General features: G+C 39.4%; 2 protein-coding genes and 1 pseudogene across 4 annotated transcripts in view; 2 read left to right on the forward strand and 1 right to left on the reverse strand.

The window, feature by feature from the left end:
• The window catches only part of STYK1 (STY kinase 1), a 45,432-nt gene extending 42,742 nt beyond the window's left edge, over positions 1–2,690 (forward strand). The window contains exon 10 of the mRNA XM_025930688.2: positions 964–2,690. Within this exon, the coding sequence (XP_025786473.1) occupies positions 964–1,168 (205 nt within the window). The 3' untranslated portion in view covers positions 1,169–2,690. The remainder of the gene's footprint in view (positions 1–963) is intronic.
• Positions 2,691–7,728: 5,038 nt separating this feature from the next.
• On the reverse strand, positions 7,729–8,761 carry LOC147579320 (small ribosomal subunit protein uS10 pseudogene; annotated as a pseudogene).
• A 915-nt stretch (positions 8,762–9,676) lies between these two features.
• MAGOHB (mago homolog B, exon junction complex subunit) lies at positions 9,677–18,715 on the forward strand. Of its 3 annotated transcripts, none has more exons than XM_086714080.1 (5): positions 9,677–9,850; positions 13,005–13,107; positions 14,275–14,385; positions 16,580–16,662; positions 18,364–18,715. In XM_086714080.1, exons 1-5 carry the CDS (start codon positions 9,690–9,692, stop codon positions 18,461–18,463), a joined length of 558 nt encoding a protein of 185 aa, XP_086570206.1. In that variant the 5' UTR covers positions 9,677–9,689; the 3' UTR covers positions 18,464–18,715. The 3 variants fall into 3 exon arrangements, with proteins under 3 accessions (XP_086570206.1, XP_086570208.1, XP_086570209.1); XM_086714082.1 differs by having other exon boundaries at positions 9,679–9,850; positions 13,049–13,107; XM_086714083.1 differs by lacking the exon at positions 9,677–9,850 and adding an exon at positions 9,965–10,704 and having other exon boundaries at positions 13,049–13,107.
• Positions 18,716–19,018: the final 303 nt, after the last annotated feature.

The raw sequence follows: 19,018 nt of genomic DNA on the forward strand, positions 1-19,018 counted from the left end.
CTTAGCTGGAGGAGAGGGTTCAGTTAGGCAAGGTCTCTGAGGCAGAGAAGCTAGCAGGGAGGATGTCGGCTTTACATGGAAGCCACTGTAGGTTCTTGAGAGGGATGAGACATGAAAAAAGTGTCTGATAACAGACATTATTCATTCTTTGTAAACTGGGCTGAAGAGAAGACAGCTTAAGGTGGTAAGTACTTTTATCTAGATTAAGGCAATTTCCTGGAGAAGCTAAATAATAAGAGGGAAATGGCCTGGGTTAATGAAAGGAAATATTTAATTAACTAGATTACTCAAAATAATATGAATCATATTATTCTTCTTATTGTATTCTTCTTCTTCTATTTCTTATTTTCCTGGCTTAGTGTAGCTTTTACTGGGAGACACCCTATAGCCATGGCCTGTCATGCTACAAGTTAGTAACATCTAAAGATGAGAAACACTTAACTTGTGAGAGTTTTTGGTAATAGAATGAAAACAACTGCTTTGTCATACCGATTCTAGTTTGAGAAATCCTCAGTCATTCCTATTATAATTTTTTTTTTTTGGAGCTTGCTTCTTTATTTTGAGAGACAGAGCAAGCAGGGGAGGGGCAGAGAGAGAGGGAGAGAGAGAGAGAATCCCAAGCAGGCCCCACATGGTCAGCGTGGAGCCTGATGCAGGGCTCCAACCCACGAACCGCAAGATCATCACCTGAGGGGAAACCCATGAGTCAGACGCTTAACCGACTGAGCCCCCCAGATGCCCCCAGTCATTCCTATTATAAAAAGGGCCCTGATGAGAAGATGATGTTAAGAGATTTAGTATTAGGAAAAGAAAGGAATATTATTCCCTGGAAAGAATATAAGAGGACAATGAGAAGTAGATTGAAGAATCGCGGGGTGGTTGTTGTTAAGTTTTACTGGAAGAGATGTGTTCCTCAAATATTTGCCTTGTCAAGGAAGTCGGTTTCTCTTGCTCCCCTTTCAGGTACAATCTTATGAAGTCTTGCTGGCGCTGGAGTGAGGAGAGCCGCCCTTCACTCAAAGAGCTACACTCACGCCTCGAAACTGCCGCTCGATCTGCCAATGACAAGGCTGTGTTGCAAGTGCCCGAGCTGGTGGTGCCTGAGCTGTATGCAGCTGTCGCAGGTATCAGCCTGGAGAGCCTCTCCTACAGCTACAGCATCCTTTGAAGATCCTCGGGCACGAAACACTGACGGGTGATCACATCCTATTGGAAAGAACTCCTCCAAGAACAGAAAATAGCTTTCTAGCGGGACATAAAGGGAGAAATAGGACCTTCCCCTACACATTTCCCTGGATACCTGAAGTGATGCGAGATGAGGCTCTCCACACCGTCTACCATGGAGACTGAGGAGTACAGTTTCATCTCTGCTGTCTCAGTCCTGAAGATCCAGGGTAGACGGTGGTGGATAGTAGTGTTGCAAAGAAGGGCTTGGAAATCTCCAGTGTTTGTCTGGCATTGCACTCATAAGCTGGCCCTCCCACCACAGGCTGGTTTCCTCTTGAAGCATGCCTCTACCTAACTTATTACAGGGCCCAGAGAAGTTGCAGTCAGCTGAGGGGATAGAAAGCTGACAAAGAAGCTGATGAGAAAGAGAATTAAAAGGAGTATAGATGTGCACCAAGGTCATCCTTCAAAGAGGTGGTGGAGGAAGGAGATAAAATTCTTCAATCCTGGTCCATCCTTGCGGGACTGGAGGAGGACCAGGAAGGCAAACTTGTGAGCTTCCCTTTGGGTACAGATAGGAGAAAGATGGTCTCCTTTTATCTACTTATGAGACAAGTGAACTCTGCTGGAAATACTTTTAACTAGAAGCTGGAGGGGTCCTTTCATGATTAAGAACATTCAACATCTATTGTTCATCAGACTAGCTTCCTGGTCCCCATAAGACTAGGGAAACTGAGCCTAGAGTGTCCATTAGGCTGACAATGAATATACAGTTGACCCTTGAACAATATAGGTTTGAAATGTGTGGGTTCCCTTACACATGGATTTTTTTCTTGATAAATGCAGTGCAATACTGTAAATGTATTTTCTCTTCCTTATGATTTTAACATTTTCTTTTTTTCTAGTTTATTTATTGTAAGATTACAGTGTATAATACATAGAACATACGAAATATGTGTTGATTGACCGTTTATGTTTTTGGTAAGGCTTCTGGTCAACTGTAGGCTATTACTAGTTAAGTTTTGGAGTCCAAAGTTATATACAGATTTTTGACTGTGCAGGTGTCGGCGCACTTAATCCCTGTGTTGTTCAAGGGTCACCTGTACTATGTATTTAATAAGTAGGAAATGTGAATGCTTAGTAGTCCAGAAGGTCTTTAAAAGGGTTAGAAAACGATGTCATCTGAGACAGAAGGATGGTAGTTTCTGATTTTCAATCATTCACTGATGTACTGTGAAACTTCATTAAATTAATATTTATTGGGTAAAAATAGGATTCTCTAGTATATAGCTGCCAAAATCTCTATAATAGGGAGCATGAAAGTAAATAAATGGAAATTAATGTCAACAGAAAAATTCAAGAGATAATCTACATTGCCAGAACACTGATTCCTCACGTGTAAATGGGGATAATACCTACCTCACAGGGTTGTTGTGAGGACTGAATGAGAATATATATATTTGGACAATATTTGGCACATATGTGTTCAATAAATGGTAGTTTCGTTATTTTTTCCCTTCCTACTCATATCTGTTTCATTTAAAATCTGCTGTAGCCAAAAGGAGAACCTCAGTCTGCCAGTAATACTGCAAGGCAGGACATGCTTAAAGATGGTATGATACAGGGACGCCTGGGTGGCTTAGCTGGTTAAGCGTCTGACTTCAGCTCAGGTCGTGATCTCACGGTTTGTGGGTTCGGGTCCCGCATTGGCCTCTGTGCTGACAGCTCAGGGCCTGGAGCCTGCTTCAGATTCTGTGTCTCCCTCTTTCTCTCCCCCTCCCTCGCTCACACTCTGTCTCTCTCTGTCTTTCAAATAAATACATAAATGTTAGAAACATTTTTTTAAACAAGTCTCACATGACTAAAATAACGAGGTCATCGTTTTTGTGTGAGCTTCTGGATGATGATAGTAGCCTCCTACTGTTTAAAAATACTGAAAATATCATGATGATGACAATTTATCTGAACAAGTTATCTGTGATTTTAAAGAATATTCTGGGTGCTCTGGAGGGACATCTAAGGCTGCCATAGGAAACATAGCTGGCAGCTGAAAATTTTGTAGAAGTTGGAATCCTGATGGAGTCATGATGAGTCATTCAACTGAATAATGATTCTTGCATCTGTAGGAATACCACAATGATTCCTCAGGATTTAAATGGGTGTTAAGCTGCAAAAGGAGAAGGGAGATAGAGTGGCTTGGCACAAAATGATAAAGTCCTATGGAATCTCGTTGTTTCTTGCCTGTTCACATAAGTCAAATTTACAAAATACTTATGTATTTATGCAAATATTTTTAAAACGGTGAGTGTTAGGGCCAACTGTGCCAGGCATTGTTCTAGATGTTGGATAAAACAAACAGAGGGCTTTTGATTACAGTCTGGAAAGAGACTGTATGTATATATTTGTGTAGGTACAATTATAAATTATGGTTAAGCGCTATGAGGAAAAAGTATAGGATAGTAGAATGAGATGTAAAATGAGGGCCTCCCTGAAGAGATGGTATTTAAACCCAGACAAAAAGTGAGGAGAGGAACCATCCAGGAGAGGGACTGTATGTGTGAAAACTCTGGGGCAAGGACAAAAAAAAGCATAATTTATTTGAGGAACTGCAAATAGGCAAGTGGATGGGGACATACTGAAGTTAGGAGAAAAGTGGTGCATAATTAATGGGAGAGCTGCTCTTTCATACTGCATGTTAAAACATGTTCTGGTAGGAGGGAAATCAGCAATCAGATGATTGCTATTTAAAATTTGATCCATAAGGGGCGCCTGGGTGGCGCAGTCGGTTAAGCGTCCGACTTCAGCCAGGTCACGATCTCGCGGTCCGTGAGTTCGAGCCCCGCGTCGGGCTCTGGGCTGATGGCTCAGAGCCTGGAGCCTGTTTCCGATTCTGTGTCTCCCTCTCTCTCTGCCCCTCCCCCGTTCATGCTCTGTCTCTCTCTGTTGCAAAAATAAATAAATGTTGAAAAAAAAAATTAAAAAAAAAAAAAACATTAAAAAAAAAAAGAAAAATAATATTGTCCCTCTTAAAAAATATTTTAAGGGGCGCCTGGGTGGCGCAGTCGGTTAAGCGTCCGACTTCAGCCAGGTCACGATCTCGCGGTCCGTGAGTTCGAGCCCCGCGTCGGGCTCTGGGCTGATGGCTCAGAGCCTGGAGCCTGTTTCCGATTCTCTGTCTCCCTCTCTCTCTGCCCCTCCCCCGTTCATGCTCTGTCTCTCTCTGTCCCAAAAATAAATAAACGTTGAAAAAAAAATTAAAAAAAAAAATTTGATCCATAATTTTATTTCTTTTTCTGGATACAGGTTTGGAAAACTGGATACAGTAATTGTTCATTCTAAGAAAACTGGGTCTTTTCCTCACTTGGCCAGGCTCTTTCCAAAAGGAGGATTATATTTCTGGCATTTCGACTGGTCAGACAGTCATGGTATTTCCGAGCTAATGAATGGAAAAGAGAATTAAAATATCTACCATTCAATTATGTTGAATCTGGGCTAGCCTTTGTATTATTGTTTTGATTCCTTCCCTCCCTTGATCCCGTTTTCCCAATTTATGCTTTATTGTTCAAAACAGCCTCTAACACAGCCAGGAACTGAGCAAACATCCACCTGGATACAAATTAGAAGTTGAAAATGTAGTTTAACTTAGAATAGTCTGAACCAGTAGTTTCAAATCATGCTCAGGCAGAACACTAGTGTTTTTCATGGTAGATTTAGATATTTTGTTATTAAAATGGAATAATTTCTTCACCATTTTTAAAGAAAAAGTAAGCTAATGGACAGAATCTTCTTAATCTTAACCTCGCTATAATAATTTTTATTAAATTTTTGCTTTACCATATCTCATTTGAACAAATAAATAGGGCAAGTACAATGGAAAACTGGGGATTTTTAAGTATAGCTTAATTTAGAGACTGTTTTTACTTGTTTTGAAAATAAGGGTTAGTGGTCGTGCTTTGTGTTAGAAGCATATAATATTGTCATACACTGGAAAAAATTATTAGTTTGAATGATGGAATTAAATATATCATCATGTCATAATAGTGTAGCAATAGTGCTCACCATATATGAACATATCTGAGAAACAATGATGTGAAAATTTTGGTATTTCTCCAGGATAGTGTTTCTCTTACTAAAAAAGCAATACCACTGAGTGATTAAAACGACATTATGTTAAAATTCCATAGAGAAGGTATTATAGAGGAGAGAAGAGAAAGGTGGGTGGATGGAATAAAGGCTGAAATAGACCATCTCATTCTGACATTAAAAAAAAAAAACTTTAAATTACCTTAGACTGCTGTTTTAGATTATATAATATTCTTGATTTATTACTCTGGTCCATTTAATGGAAGGAGATAGTCCTGGAAGCTTTTGTTCTGTAAATACAAAAGTAAACTATTCAAAAGCTACTGATAAGAAAAGAAAAGAAAAGAAAAGAAAAGAAAAGAAAAGAAGAGAAGAGAAAAGAGAGAAGAGAGGAGAGCAGTCGAGAGGAAAAGAAAGAAAAGAACAACAAAAAAACCTGTGCTCTCTAGTGTTTATCTCACGAAATTCATAACATATTTCTGAAAATTATAAGTAGGAATAACTTGATAATTTTAAATAGTGAGGCAAAAGGCAAAAGAAGTGTGAGGATAAAGCAGATTTGAGAGACCAAAAAAAGAAAGAGTTTTAGATGCAGGGAAAATCAGAACGTTTAAAAAAGACTAAATTACACTTAAGAAATAACCATCTCTGACCATAGCCCTCTGACTTGTTTCATTACCATGAAGCTGAAAACAATAAACTTAAAATTCATTATTTTATCAATGAATATTATGTATTTGACTAAATCATGAAGTCTTATTTTCAACTGGAGTTGGAAATAAAATGTGTATTTCTTAACTGCTTCAGAAGGGTCTTTTAAAGCTAACCACAGATAGGTTACGTTAGCGAAGACAGAAATAATTCTTTACTTGGCTTCATTTAGTCAGCCCTAAACATTTATTTTCATAAATGAACTGTGGTGATACTAGTAAGTATGCTCTAATTTGAAGCCTACAGCAACTGGGATTCAGATTTATCAATGTTTGAAAAGTATTTTCACTATTTCCAGCCCAACTAAAAGTGTATGAAATGGTTCTTATATCACTTCACTGTCCAACATGGTAGCCAATAGACACATGTGGCTATTTCAGTATTATTTTAAATTCATACCCATGAAACCTTTAAAAAGAAAAAAAAAATCACTCCCTATTCTCACTAGCCACATTTCAAGTGCTCACAAGCCATTCAGAACATTTCCACATCTGCATCGTATACCATCCAAGAAGACCACTTGGCAATGCTTACCATGATACAAGAGAGAATGACACAAGAGATTACTTTTTCATATATAAAGGATTAAGTGAATATATTTTCACATTTCACCTTAAAAACCGACAGGGGTTAGAAAGGATTAGTCTTTAGCGCAGAAATCTTTTTAGGGGATTAAAAACAGTAATTGGCCTACAGATAAAGATCTTACTACCGCATTCCACATGCACTATTGGCATAGTCATAGTTCTGGAACCGGTAGCTCTCTTACGTAAGCATGAAGATGAACATTGGCACGTGAGCCAAAAATCTGATGGATATGTACTGGGGAATCTAAATATATTGAATGAGGCTCCCGGCACAACAAACAAACAAACAACCCAAATGGATTATTGCCTATATTTTCAGAGATACTATGGAATACGTGGTCAGATTTCTATGGGTTATTCTTGTAGTAAGTACAGTGACCAACTGATCTCGGTTTGCCTGGGTCTTTGCAGGCTTTACAACTGAAAAGTCCCACACTGCAGGAAACTCCTCAGTCCTGGGCAAACCAAAACAGTTAGTTACCTTAGTGTTAAGGGATAGTGCTTTATGTCTCTTGTATATTTTCCATAATGGCAGCAAATAATAGGAACTGAATAACTTTTCTATATTAAAAGATAGATATAGATAGATAAATGATATCTATATCATTTATACAATGGTTAATATAGATTTCTACATTGACAGTTATATAAGTGTTAATATAGACTCAACATAATCTGGCCCAGTCTGCCTTTCTAGTCATTCCACTTGTATGAACTTTATGTTCTTTTTTTTTTTTAATTTTTTTTTATAATTTTTTTTAACGTTTATTTATTTTTGAGACAGAGACAGAGCATGAACGGGGGAAGGGCAGAGAGAGAGGGAGACACAGAATCAGAAGCAGGCTCCAGGCTCTGAGGCATCAGCCCAGAGCCCGACGTGGGGCTCGAACTCATGGACCGCGAGATCGTGACCTGAGCTGAAGTCGGACGCTTAACCGACTGAGCCACCCAGGCGCCCCTGAACTTTATGTTCTAACTATAGTGAAGTGTTTGGCTTTCCAGAATCACGCACTTTCATACCACTGTGCCTTTGTTCAGGCTATTTTCTGCCCTGAATGCTTTCCCTCCCTTTGACCATACACTGAACTTACCCAACAAGGTCCAATTCAGATCGTACATCTACACAGCCTTCCTTGATACTTCCCTTTCTTCAATTTCCGCTATTCCCCAATAAAGTGGCTTGCTTCTTCTGCTGTAATTCCAGCATTTAAAAATTTGCTTTCTTTTTTTTTTTTTTTACAACTGATAATCAAGTTATTAAAAAAATTGATTTAAGCATCTGCAGTGGTGAGTTCACCCTCAACTCTTGGCTCAATACTCTTGGAAGTAATCTTGTTTAACAATCTCAAAAGGACTGTGCAAATCAATGAGTCACTTGTAGATCCTCATCTGAAAATGATCCTGAGTCTTAGAACCTTCACCACAAGGAGTTTTTCTTGTGGTGAATCTAGCAGGCATCTGAACTGGTCCTTTCACTTTGAGGTTCTTTCCCTTTGCATCTCTGATCAAGTCAGCATATACCTTCTCCAAAGATTTTAAGTTGCGTCTGGTTATAATAATTCTAATTCAGTGAATTGCCACCTCTGGTTCCACCGGTGTCTTTATGGTGTCTTTAAAAGCCATGGCTGTGGTGCAGCTTCTTCATGACTGGTTCCTTGGAGAGAGCTAGCAGCAGTGAGCTGGGAACAGGAGCGGGCAAGTCCAAAACTCCTTTGTAGCTGTGACTGTATCTTCCTCAAAAGAGCTAAAAATATTCTTGTAATATTTGCTTCCTTGTGCTAATACGTGACTACATGTTTGCTTTCTTTTCTAGACTAAACTTGTAAAGGGCTCTATCATTATTACCAGTGTCTGTCCATTTCTGGCACATAAGAAATGCCTGTATGTTTTTATAAATTAAAAAAAGTTGTTTATTTATTTTTGAGAGAGAGAGAGAGAGAGAGAGAGAGAGAGAAGACAAGTGGGTGAGGGACAGACAGAAAGGGAGACACAGAATCTGAAACAGGCTCCAGGCTCTGAGCTGTCAGCACAGAGCCCGACGTGGGGCTCGAACTCATGAACCGTGAGATCATGACCTGAGCCGAAGTCCGATGCTTAACCCACTGAGCCACGCAGGCACCCTTGTTTTTATAAATTTTAAAGCTTATTATATATGTATTATCTCATTTGATCTTCTCAACAAAGATTGACAAAGTTGATCATAGGATATTCATTCAGTTGGTGAACAAACAGGTGTGGACAGTGACTAAGCAACCAAGGTTAGTAGAGCATAAGTGATGGGAATGAATCGCAGGTCTTCTGACTGCCACTCTTTATTTTAAATACTGCTGAGGGTTAAAGGTCACCCAGCAGAATTACTCGGTTGGTAAAAACAGGGTGATCAATAATATTTGAAAAGTAGACTCCGTAAACGTTCCCCTTGTCTTTCCACCTCCTTCAAAACCCATTCCACACTGGAGCATTCTTTCCCCTCCCCAATGTAATTTTTTTCTGGTAAGAAACGTGGGCTAAACCATTTGATCTTCAGTCAAATTGCCAAAACTCCACAGGCTACTAAAGATTAACCCTTGCTGAATGGTATACGTTTTACTATTAAAAGGAACTCTTTTATACCGTGACTTCAGGGATCTTTAGTTTCAGTGTGTCTTTCAAATTTCATACCTCTTGTTTGATAGGCTTCTAGCTGTCAGCTAGCTAGCAACCGTGGTGCAAAGGGGGAAATCTCCGGTTAGGAATCTAACTGCAGGAAAGGGTTGTAGTCCAGGTCAACCATTCGGATTCTGGCTTTATCTTCCCTCACTCCACCAGTGAAAGGCGAATTTATGCCACACCCCCCCTCGTGAGGGCAGGGTGCCGCGAGAATTAGAGACCCGAAAAGTAAAAGCGACTTGCACACCTGAATTCTCAGCCCATAAAAAAATACTATGACATTTTCACACTTCTGTGTTTTGCTTGTAGCACACGATCTACTTAATTTTGCAAAAAAAAAAAAAAAAAAAAAATGTTCTTCCAACCTTGCGAAACCAAGTTCAGGTCTCCCCAGCGCCTCAGAGTCTCTCCCGGGAGAACCCGCCTTCCCGCTTTTCTCCGGTCACCGGGGACCAGAAAGGCACGCCCGCCGCGACGCTTTTACCCTGGGCGATGACGTCACTACCAGGCGCCGGGCGGCACGTCGGCCAGGCCTCGGGCGGGCTTCAGGGGGACGAAAATGGCTATGGCCAGCGATTTCTACCTGCGCTACTACGTAGGGCACAAGGGCAAGTTTGGACACGAGTTCCTAGAGTTCGAATTTCGGCCAGACGGTGAGCAGGGGAGCGGCGCCGCCGCCGAGCGCGCTGCGCGGCTGGGGGAAGCGGAGCGCAGAGGACGCGGAGGGGGCGGGGTGGGCTGAGCCGTCCGCGGTGGGCTGGCGAGCCTGCGGTGGGGGCTGGGGCCACTAGAGCCGAAATACACACGAACGAAAGTCTATCCGAGGCGTACATTGGTTCCGTGAAGAAAAGAAAATTGATCGGTGTAAATTAATTCAGAAAAATCGAACCCTGCCAGATACTGAAAACTTGGGGGTAAGCAGAATCCTGCATCCAGCGCACCGGAAGGGACCTGAAAAGGCATCTCGTGTACTTGACGTCATACCTGAACATTTTGAAGAACATCCCATCGTGCCGGGGTCCAAGGGATGCTGAAGGTCTTCCGGTGACCAGTTAATTTTCGGACTCCCCATTCAACCATTGTATTCATTCAGGCCCTGCCTCTCAAGCCACCTGTGTAGGAAAAGGACCTGCTCAGAAGAGGGGAGCTCTTCAGTATAGAAAAATGAATGTAATGATGTGTTTAGGGTGCTTAAATACAGTTGTTTGCCATAGGATGCGTTAAGAATACAAAAGAGGGGGATGGTGAGGGCTACGTGTAGGAGGCGTCAAGGAAAGCTTCCTAGAGAAGGTAACAGTTGAAATTGCAGCTGGTGCGCAGGGCTACAGGAGCACTTGTCTCCCGGGTTCCCAAACAGACCAAATCGGAGGCTCGTTGACAAATCCAAAGGTAGAGAATCTGCTGATGGTGAAACAAGAAAGTTTATTTCAGAGAGGCCAGCACCGGAAGACAGCGGACTAGCTTCTCAAAGACGTCTCTAAAATGCCAAAAATACTTCCAGGTTTATGTAAGGAAAAAGTGGGGCAAAGGTGGGTGGGTTCTGTGCCGGTGGACCTTGAATTTTAAATTGATCATTGTCTTGGATTTCAATCCCAGGTGAGGTCTTGATGGCTCGGGGCAGTCCTTGTTGCTTGAGGGGGTAGTTTTGGTTCCCGTTAGGAGATACTTTGCCCTTAGGGTCTTCTGCAGGAGCCGAGAGACAAGCTGGAAGGAGGAATCTAACTAAAAAGTTTGAGATCACAATGGAGGCAGCCGAAGCCCTCTTTCAAGATGAGTTTTTTTTTTTTTTTTTTTTTTTTTAGTTTTTTAACATTTATTTATTTTTGAGAGAGACAACGAGAGAAAGACAGGGGACGAGCAGGGGAGGGGCAGAGAGAGAGGGAGACACAGAATCCGAAGCAGGCTCCAGGGTGTGAGCTGTCAGCACAGAGCCCCATGCGGGTCTCGAACCCACAAACTGAGAGATCATGACCTGAGCCGAAGTCGGAAGCTTAACCGATGGAGCCACCCAGGAGCCCCAAATGAGTCTTTAAATGAGAATAGGATGTTCTGGGCCTGTGAGGGAGAAAACCATTCAGACTGCTGAAAACAGCATGAGCAAAGGGTGAACAGTCTGTTGCCGTGTAGCTGCAACATAGTCTATCTTTTGACAGCCCCGATTCTCTCTAAAGAGAAGTGTTACTCTATACTGAACTCTCCTGGCAACCTGGGCAGTCCACCCGCCTAGGCTTTTCCTTCTTTGAATGCGTGTTATGTGCTGGGCAACAAGTAAATACAAAAATTGAGGATACAGTAATGAATAAGACTCTAATTTCCATGAAGGAGTTATGTCTTGGTGGGCGACACAGACATGAAACTAGCCATAAAACAGCGTGGATATTGAGTGGTGCGATATGTTTTGGGCAAAGTTCTGTGGGAGTGAAAGAGTCGAGAAGGGGCGGGTGGGTCGGTTAAGTGTTTGACTCTTGATCACAGCTTAGGTCTTGATCTCAGGGTCATGTGAGTTTAAACCCCGTGTTGGGCTTTACGCTGGGCGTGGAGCCTACTTTAAAAAAAAAAAAAAAGAAAAAGTAGAGAAGCCTCGTATATTAGGAAAGAGGAAGAGAATCAGACGTTGAAGGAAGAACTCAAGGTAACTACAGCCATGCAATTTAGAAACTGTAATCACTTTATTCTCCCTTGTTCTCCCCATGTCTCTTCTCAGTTTAGCTAAGGAGCCAAATTTACCTGAATGTTCCATCTATTCTTTTTTGGGGCGCCTGGGTGGCGCAGTCGGTTAAGCGTCCGACTTCAGCCAGGTCACGATCTCGCGGTCCGTGAGTTCGAGCCCCGCGTCAGGCTCTGGGCTGATGGCTCGGAGCCTGGAGCCTGTTTCCGATTCTGTGTCTCCCTCTCTCTCTGCCCCTCCCCCGTTCATGCTCTGTCTCTCTCTGTCCCAAAAATAAATAAACGTTGAAAAAAAAATTAAAAAAAAAACAAAAAAACAAACAAACAAAAAAAACAACAACAAAAAAAAAACATAGGCTTTAAAAGAAATGTTAGTTCCTTTTTCAGATTCCCTGTCTAGTTCATGATAATGGCTTAAGCAAATGAGCCTTAAAAGTAACTCTCCTAAAGGGCGCCTGGGTGCCTCAGTTGGTTAAGTGTCGGACCCTTGATCTGGGCTCAGGTCATGATCTCGTGGTTCGTGGGACTGAGTCCACATTGGGCTCTGTGCTATCAGTTTGGGATTCTCTCTCTCGGCCCCTCCCCAGCTTGTGCTCCCCCGCCCCCAATAAATAAATAAACTTTAAAAAAAGTCCTCCAATTATATTGAAGGCATGAAATATTTATTTATTTATTGAAAAAAAAATTTTTAACGTTTATTTATTTTTAAGAGAGAGAGAGAGAGACAGAGCATGAGTGGGGTCGGGGCAGAGAGAGAGGGAGACTCAGAATCCGAAGCAGGCTCCTGGCTCCAAGCTGTCAGCACAGAGCCCGACGCGGGGCTCGAACCCATGAACCATGAGATCATGACCTGAGCTGAAGTCGGACGCTTAACTGACAGAGCCTCCCAGGTGCCCCAAAGGCATGAAATATTTAAAGATTATGTTGAATACTTAAAAATTCTGTTGAAGGTATGGAGTATTTGAAAATGACTAGCTTCAGCTTTAGCTAACTTTTTTTTTTACCAGCAAATACAGATCTAGCATTGATCTTATGCTAAAAAGGCAGAAACTATTAATAAAAAAAGTGGTAGTATAAAATGGTCTTTACCTTCAAAATTGCTTACAGTGTCATTTCTTTCTTTCTTTATTTTTTTTTTAGCAGTTTTTGCTGTTATAGATTGAATTTTTTTCCACTCCCCACAGGAAAGCTTAGATATGCCAACAACAGCAATTACAAAAATGATGTCATGATCAGAAAGGAGGTAAGTTCTTTTTGAATGTCTAATTTTTTACATTTAGACCATTTTCTTCAGATCTTTTTTGTTTTTTTTTTTTAATTTTTTTTTTTTTTTCCAAACGTTTATTTATTTTTGGGACAGAGAGAGACAGAGCATGAACGGGGGAGGGGCAGAGAGAGAGGGAGACACAGAATCGGAAACAGGCTCCAGGCTCTGAGCCATCAGCCCAGAGCCTGACACGGGGCTCGAACTCACGGACCGCGAGATCGTGACCTGGCTGAAGTCGGACGCTTAACCGACTGCGCCACCCAGGCGCCCCCAAATCTTTTTTGAATTTACAAAACTACATCTAAGGCTATATTACTATAAAGAAGCCACTTTATAGATTGAAAAGGGATTCTATTTAAATTAGATATAACTGTAGCATGTGTAACATCAAAAGAAGCAATCTGAATATATTAAATTGTAGACCCATCTTTGAACATATGATTTAGTTCATTTTGTCTTTATGTCACATTCACTATTTAAAACTAATTGATAGTCAATATTTAAACACAGTATGCATTTTATTTTTTTTTAAGTTTTTATTCATTTATTGGAGAGAGAGAGAGTGAGAGAGAGAAAGAAACCAAGCAGAGGAGGAGCAGAGAGAGAGGGGGAGAAGGAGGATCCAAAGCGGGCTCTGCCCTAGCAGCAGAGAGCCTGATGTGGGGTTCAAACTCATGAACTCCTGAGTTCATGACCTGAGCTACCCAGGTGCTAAACACAGTGTGAATTTAAATAAAAGGCTCAAAAGTTAGGGATAAGAAAAAGTTCAGAACAGTAGCTGTGATGTCTACTTGTATTTGCCTCTGTTCACCTTATAGATTTTCCCTTATCACCATTAACCACTCAGGTAATTGAGTCCCATGTTATGAAGTCAGAATCCAGGGTTTTAAAAGGAGGCTAGTGTAAATTACCTTTTTTTTTTTTTTTAATTTGGAGACAAATGTATATTCAAGGAAAGGGCAAGAGAATGAAGAAGCATCCTATGGATGAGTGATTCTCTCTCACCTTGTAATTTTGGAATCAGCATTCGATTCTTCCCTGATACTCCCTTTGAATATTTAGTGTCTGTAACATTGTACGATTATTTCATTCTGAGTTGGGGGAAGAAATAGACATGAAATTTTTACTGGAACTTATTTTCAGGCTTATGTACACAAGAGTGTAATGGAAGAACTGAAGAGAATCATTGACGACAGTGAAATTACAAAAGAAGATGATGCTTTGTGGCCTCCCCCTGACAGAGTTGGCCGACAGGTTGGTGTTTAGTGGTTCTTTAAATGCATACGTCTTAAAAGTTGGTAATATAATTCATTGTTACGTTTCTCCTTATTTATTTAGAATAGACCATTGGTTCTTTGGTTTTCCATTTAGTAGGCACCCAGTAAATCCTGTTTAATTTTGTTTCACTTAGGCTCATTTCCTGTGCTACCTCTGAGTAGTAAAGGAGTCAATGTGTAGCTCAAGATTTAGACCTCTTTCTGACCAGTCCTCTCTCTAGCCTCCCCAGTTAAAGCTATGATGTTTTCACGCTATTATGAATAATTTCTATTGTGTATTACTTCTATTAGGAATAAGTACAGTGTTTGTTAAATTCAAGACAGGATTCTTATTGACTGTAAAATTTACTTTCTTCATTTTTATAACTTTGAGAACCCTTGTTTGCATCCTTATGCCCAGGAGAGGGATTTGATTGGTGTCTTTGTTCGAACTGACCATTGCTTTTGCCTCATATTCCCTTTAAATATTTTTTTTTTCAACGTTTATTTATTTTTGGGACAGAGAGAGACAGAGCATGAACGGGGGAGGGGTAGAGAGAGAGGGAGACACAGAATCGGAAACAGGCTCCAGGCTCTGAGCCATCAGCCCAGAGCCTGACGCGGGGCTCGAACTCACGGACCGTGAGATCGTGACCTGGCTGAAGTCGGACGCTTAACCGACTGGCCACCCAGGCGCCCCCTCATATTCCCTTTAGAGTAATTAATGTTTCTCAGAGGGCTTGTGAAGAACTTTGAAGGTTTCATTTCACTCTGTAAAAAGATAGTTTGATTGGGTCTTTTCAACTCTTGAAGACATGAGATACAATTCCTGGAGGAAGAAACACTTAATTTCACTTTTTTATGTTCCTAAGAATTATACTTTATGTCACCTTCTTTGACTTTATATTACTTTCTTCTAGAAGAAAATGTGGAGAAATCGAATAGATGCTGACATTCTATAGCAGTCACTTAGCTCTTCTGTTTAAAGAAACATTATTTAGGAAAGCAAAGGTAATAGTTAACAGTATTTATTTTATGCATTGAAACACTTTTAAAAAATAAATTTAAATCTCAGTTTGCTTTATGCAATGGGTACATTTGTACTAAAAAACAGACAACGGCAGTAAACCTTTTATCTCTTTTAGACTCTGGGAGAACCCAGCATTTTATGTACCCACTCGATGATGTGTTTATGTTTTGGTTAGTGGGGAGGGTTAAGCACGTTCCAGAGATCATCCATTGGATCTTTGAGTCAAAGATTTTATGATTGTTTGAGAGCCTTAGGTAATTCTCCATATTGTGTGTGCCATAAACTGTGTGTAATTAGGTCTTTTGATCAGACATATAGCTGAGATTGTCTTTAATGGCATTTGTTATTTAACCTGATAAATCACTACAGACATAGCCTCTTAATCATTGGTTTTAGATTTGCAGATAAAATATAGAGAAAAACTTATCCAGTAATTATGGCACACTGAGAATGTCTACAGTATGTTGTATTTGTTTTAGTAGTGCTTAATTTTAAATGTTTTGTGAAGTCAAACAAGTGTGAGTCTTTCAGTGTTAACAGTCCAGGATTCAAATATGAGTACTATCACTTATTAGTGGTTGTAAATGTTGATGTTTTTCCCTATGCTTTATGAATCTTGTGTTTTGCATTTGTCAAATACCCTGATAAGGGTATTTTAGGGATTATAGAGTATGTTTTAAAGTCCCTAGCAGCAGGGCCTCATACACAGTAGATCCCAAAGTGGTGCTGTTAATACTCTGCATTTCTGGTAGAATGGTTAAGTGTGCTTATATTTATTTATTAAAAATAGGTTTTTACCCATATTATTATTTTTACAACATTGTGCTTCAAAGTTATTTCTTTAGTTTTTACGGACATAAGAAATGTTCATGTGTCATTCATATTTATAGTGTTTTCTTTATGAGATCTCTGGAAAGCAGTTCTTGGTTGATCCTAATATTGGGGACTCCTGAGCATTCGATGAGGTTTTTATTTTACAGACATAGTTTATGTCTAACAGGTCAAGTTCCTTTTCCTTTTTCTTTTCTTTTTTTTTTTTTTTTCTCTTCTATGACTGCTAGAAAACTCGCAGCTACAATTGGGACCTCTAGGTAACAAGAATACAGACGCTTCTGAGATGGAGTTTTATATTAACTACATGAATCTATTTTGTTTTTTTCAGGAACTTGAAATTGTAATTGGAGATGAACACATTTCTTTTACCACATCAAAAATAGGTTCTCTTATTGATGTAAATCAGTCAAAGTGAGTATGTTAAAGTATTTTGACTAAATTGACGTAATTAATTAGAGAGGCTCATTTTAGAACAGTAGCCAGTTTTCTAAGATTATTTTGGTGGCATCCTATCAGTTTATTATGCAGATGTAATTCTAACTTTTATGTCATTAAAGGCTTGCTATCAAAGTGGTTAGCAGCGTATTTTTGTGGTTATCAAAAGAATGTTAATCTGACAACTGTGTACAATAATGACCACGTTGTAATAGCTATTTTTGGTAAAAATCTGGGTATCTTTTTACCGAGTTTAAAAAAATCCTTATTGGTTTATATCATCCATTATCACATCATCCTCATCTTTGAATTTAATATTTGAAAGAATTTGAAAAAAGTCATTATAACTTAAGGATGGTTTTAGCTTCCTCTGTCTTTCCAACTTTGTTTCCTCTGGGCCTTTGTAGGACATACTGTTGTTTTTGTTTGAAAAATTTCTCTACTTGGAGTTACTTTTCTCTCTTTACCCCTCAAAATGTTTTCTTAGTATTTTGTCCTATCACCCTAAATTGTAATAACTTATTTATTTGCTTTTCTGGCTTGAATATAAACTCCATGAGAACCTTGCTCTTTCTCCAAAGTTAACACAGTGCCTGGCACAGGATAGGTGCTTGGTAAATATATGTTAGAGGAAAGGAGAAAGGAATGAATGTATAGTAACTATTAGATACAATAAAGACCGACCAGATACTTTTAAACTATCACATTTATTTCCCCACAGTGGTGAGGATGTGGCTGGCGTTCATATCCTAAGTGGGATTTTAAATTGGTACAGTGTTTTTTGGAAAGCAGTTTGATAATTGTGCATCAAAAGGTGCTAGCATTTTAAATTCATCTTTGACTTAGTAATTCCATTTCTGAGCATCTATTTTAGGGAAATACTGTCAAATAATGAAAATGCTTTATTAGTCATAAAAATGGTCATTGGAGTCTTATAATTGGGGAAAAATCCAACTGTTTAACAAAAAGAGAATTGTTAATTAGAAATCATTTGCGAATTATTTTTCATGTAATGGAAAACAACGTTAAAAAGGGTACAAGGAACAGGGGTCCCTGGGTGGCTTATTCGGTTAAGCATCTGACTTTGGCTCAGGTCATGATCTCCCGGCTCATGAATTGAGGCCCCAAGTCGGGCCCTGTGCTGACAGCTCAGAGCCTGGAGCCTGCTTCAGATTCTGTGTCTCCCTCTCTCTGCCACTCCCTCACTTGCATTCTGCTTCTCTCTCTCTCTCTTTCTCAAAAATAAACATTAAAAAAAATTTTTTAATCAAAAAGGGCCAGGGAATGCTTTTAGTTATGAAAATAGAGAAATGCCAAAATATTCATAGTTTTTCTGTAAGGAGTGACATTTTATAGTATTATGAGTATTATTTTTTCTATCTTTATAATTATATCTGCTTTATACATTTTTGCTATGTATAGTTCTTACTTTGATAAGAAAATAAATACTTGAGTATGAAATGAATACTGGTGAATAAAATTTATATTTTTTGTAGAAAAGCTAGAGAAAGGAAATGAAAATTATTCAGTATGTTCATTTTAGTTGCAGCAAATCCTTCCTTTCTCCTGGATTCCTTTGTTTCGTTTTGTTTTTTAGTTTGTTTTAGGAATTAACTTACAAAATTATATGTTTCATTTTAGGAACAAAAAAGTAACTTTTACCTTTTTAAATTTTAGGGATCCTGAAGGCCTTCGAGTATTTTACTACTTGGTACAGGACCTGAAATGTTTAGTTTTTAGTCTTATTGGATTACATTTCAAGATTAAACCAATCTAAGTTGTATGTTTTTTTAAAAGCTGTTTTTATATTTAATTAAGGGATGGGTTTGTCACTTACAATATTGGGATTTTTATAAATGTGAAACTCTTGTTTTGTATGCCCACTGAAAATAAGAAAATACATAAACAGGCTTAATGGTTCTTCTCACTTGGGTCCAAGTGGTTTAGATAGTCCTCACACATATTAAATTCTGTAAACGAAAGCAACTTTTTGTTGAGATTTTGCTCCAATAAAACATATCAAAGCCTGCATGGAGAGTGGTTTTTTTTTTGTTTGTTTGTTTTGTTTTTGTTCTTTTTTCCAGAAGGGTACGTCTTTTTATTCACTTTAAGATCATAAAGAATTGTTATGGTAGGACATCCTATGGCAGAAGTTCTTTCATGCAGCCAGAGTTTCATCCATTAAAGGCAATTACGTGTTACCTTTATTACTTCCATACCTAATGGGACTTAATTTTTTGGTGCCTATAGAAGTTGTTTACAGAAGGTTCTGGATTTTTTACATTTATCACCAACCCCCCAGGAATTATTAAAATTTAAATATTTTTGGTAT

This window comes from Puma concolor, chromosome B4 (genome assembly GCF_028749965.1).
Source record: "Puma concolor isolate L17-30 chromosome B4, mPumCon1.1.hap2, whole genome shotgun sequence".
NCBI classification, from domain to species: Eukaryota; Metazoa; Chordata; class Mammalia; order Carnivora; family Felidae; genus Puma; species Puma concolor.

What these genes read in the sequence shown, in the direction of transcription:
- MAGOHB (XM_086714080.1), top strand. Translation starts at nt 9,690, where the DNA reads ATGACGTCACTACCAGGCGCCGGGCGGCACGTCGGCCAGGCCTCGGGC. An exon ending in ATGTCATGATCAGAAAGGAG is followed by an intron (nt 13,108 to 14,274) that starts GTAAGTTCTTTT and finishes ACTTATTTTCAG; the next exon opens with GCTTATGTACACAAGAGTGT. An exon ending in ATTGATGTAAATCAGTCAAA is followed by an intron (nt 16,663 to 18,363) that starts GTGAGTATGTTA and finishes TTTAAATTTTAG; the next exon opens with GGATCCTGAAGGCCTTCGAG.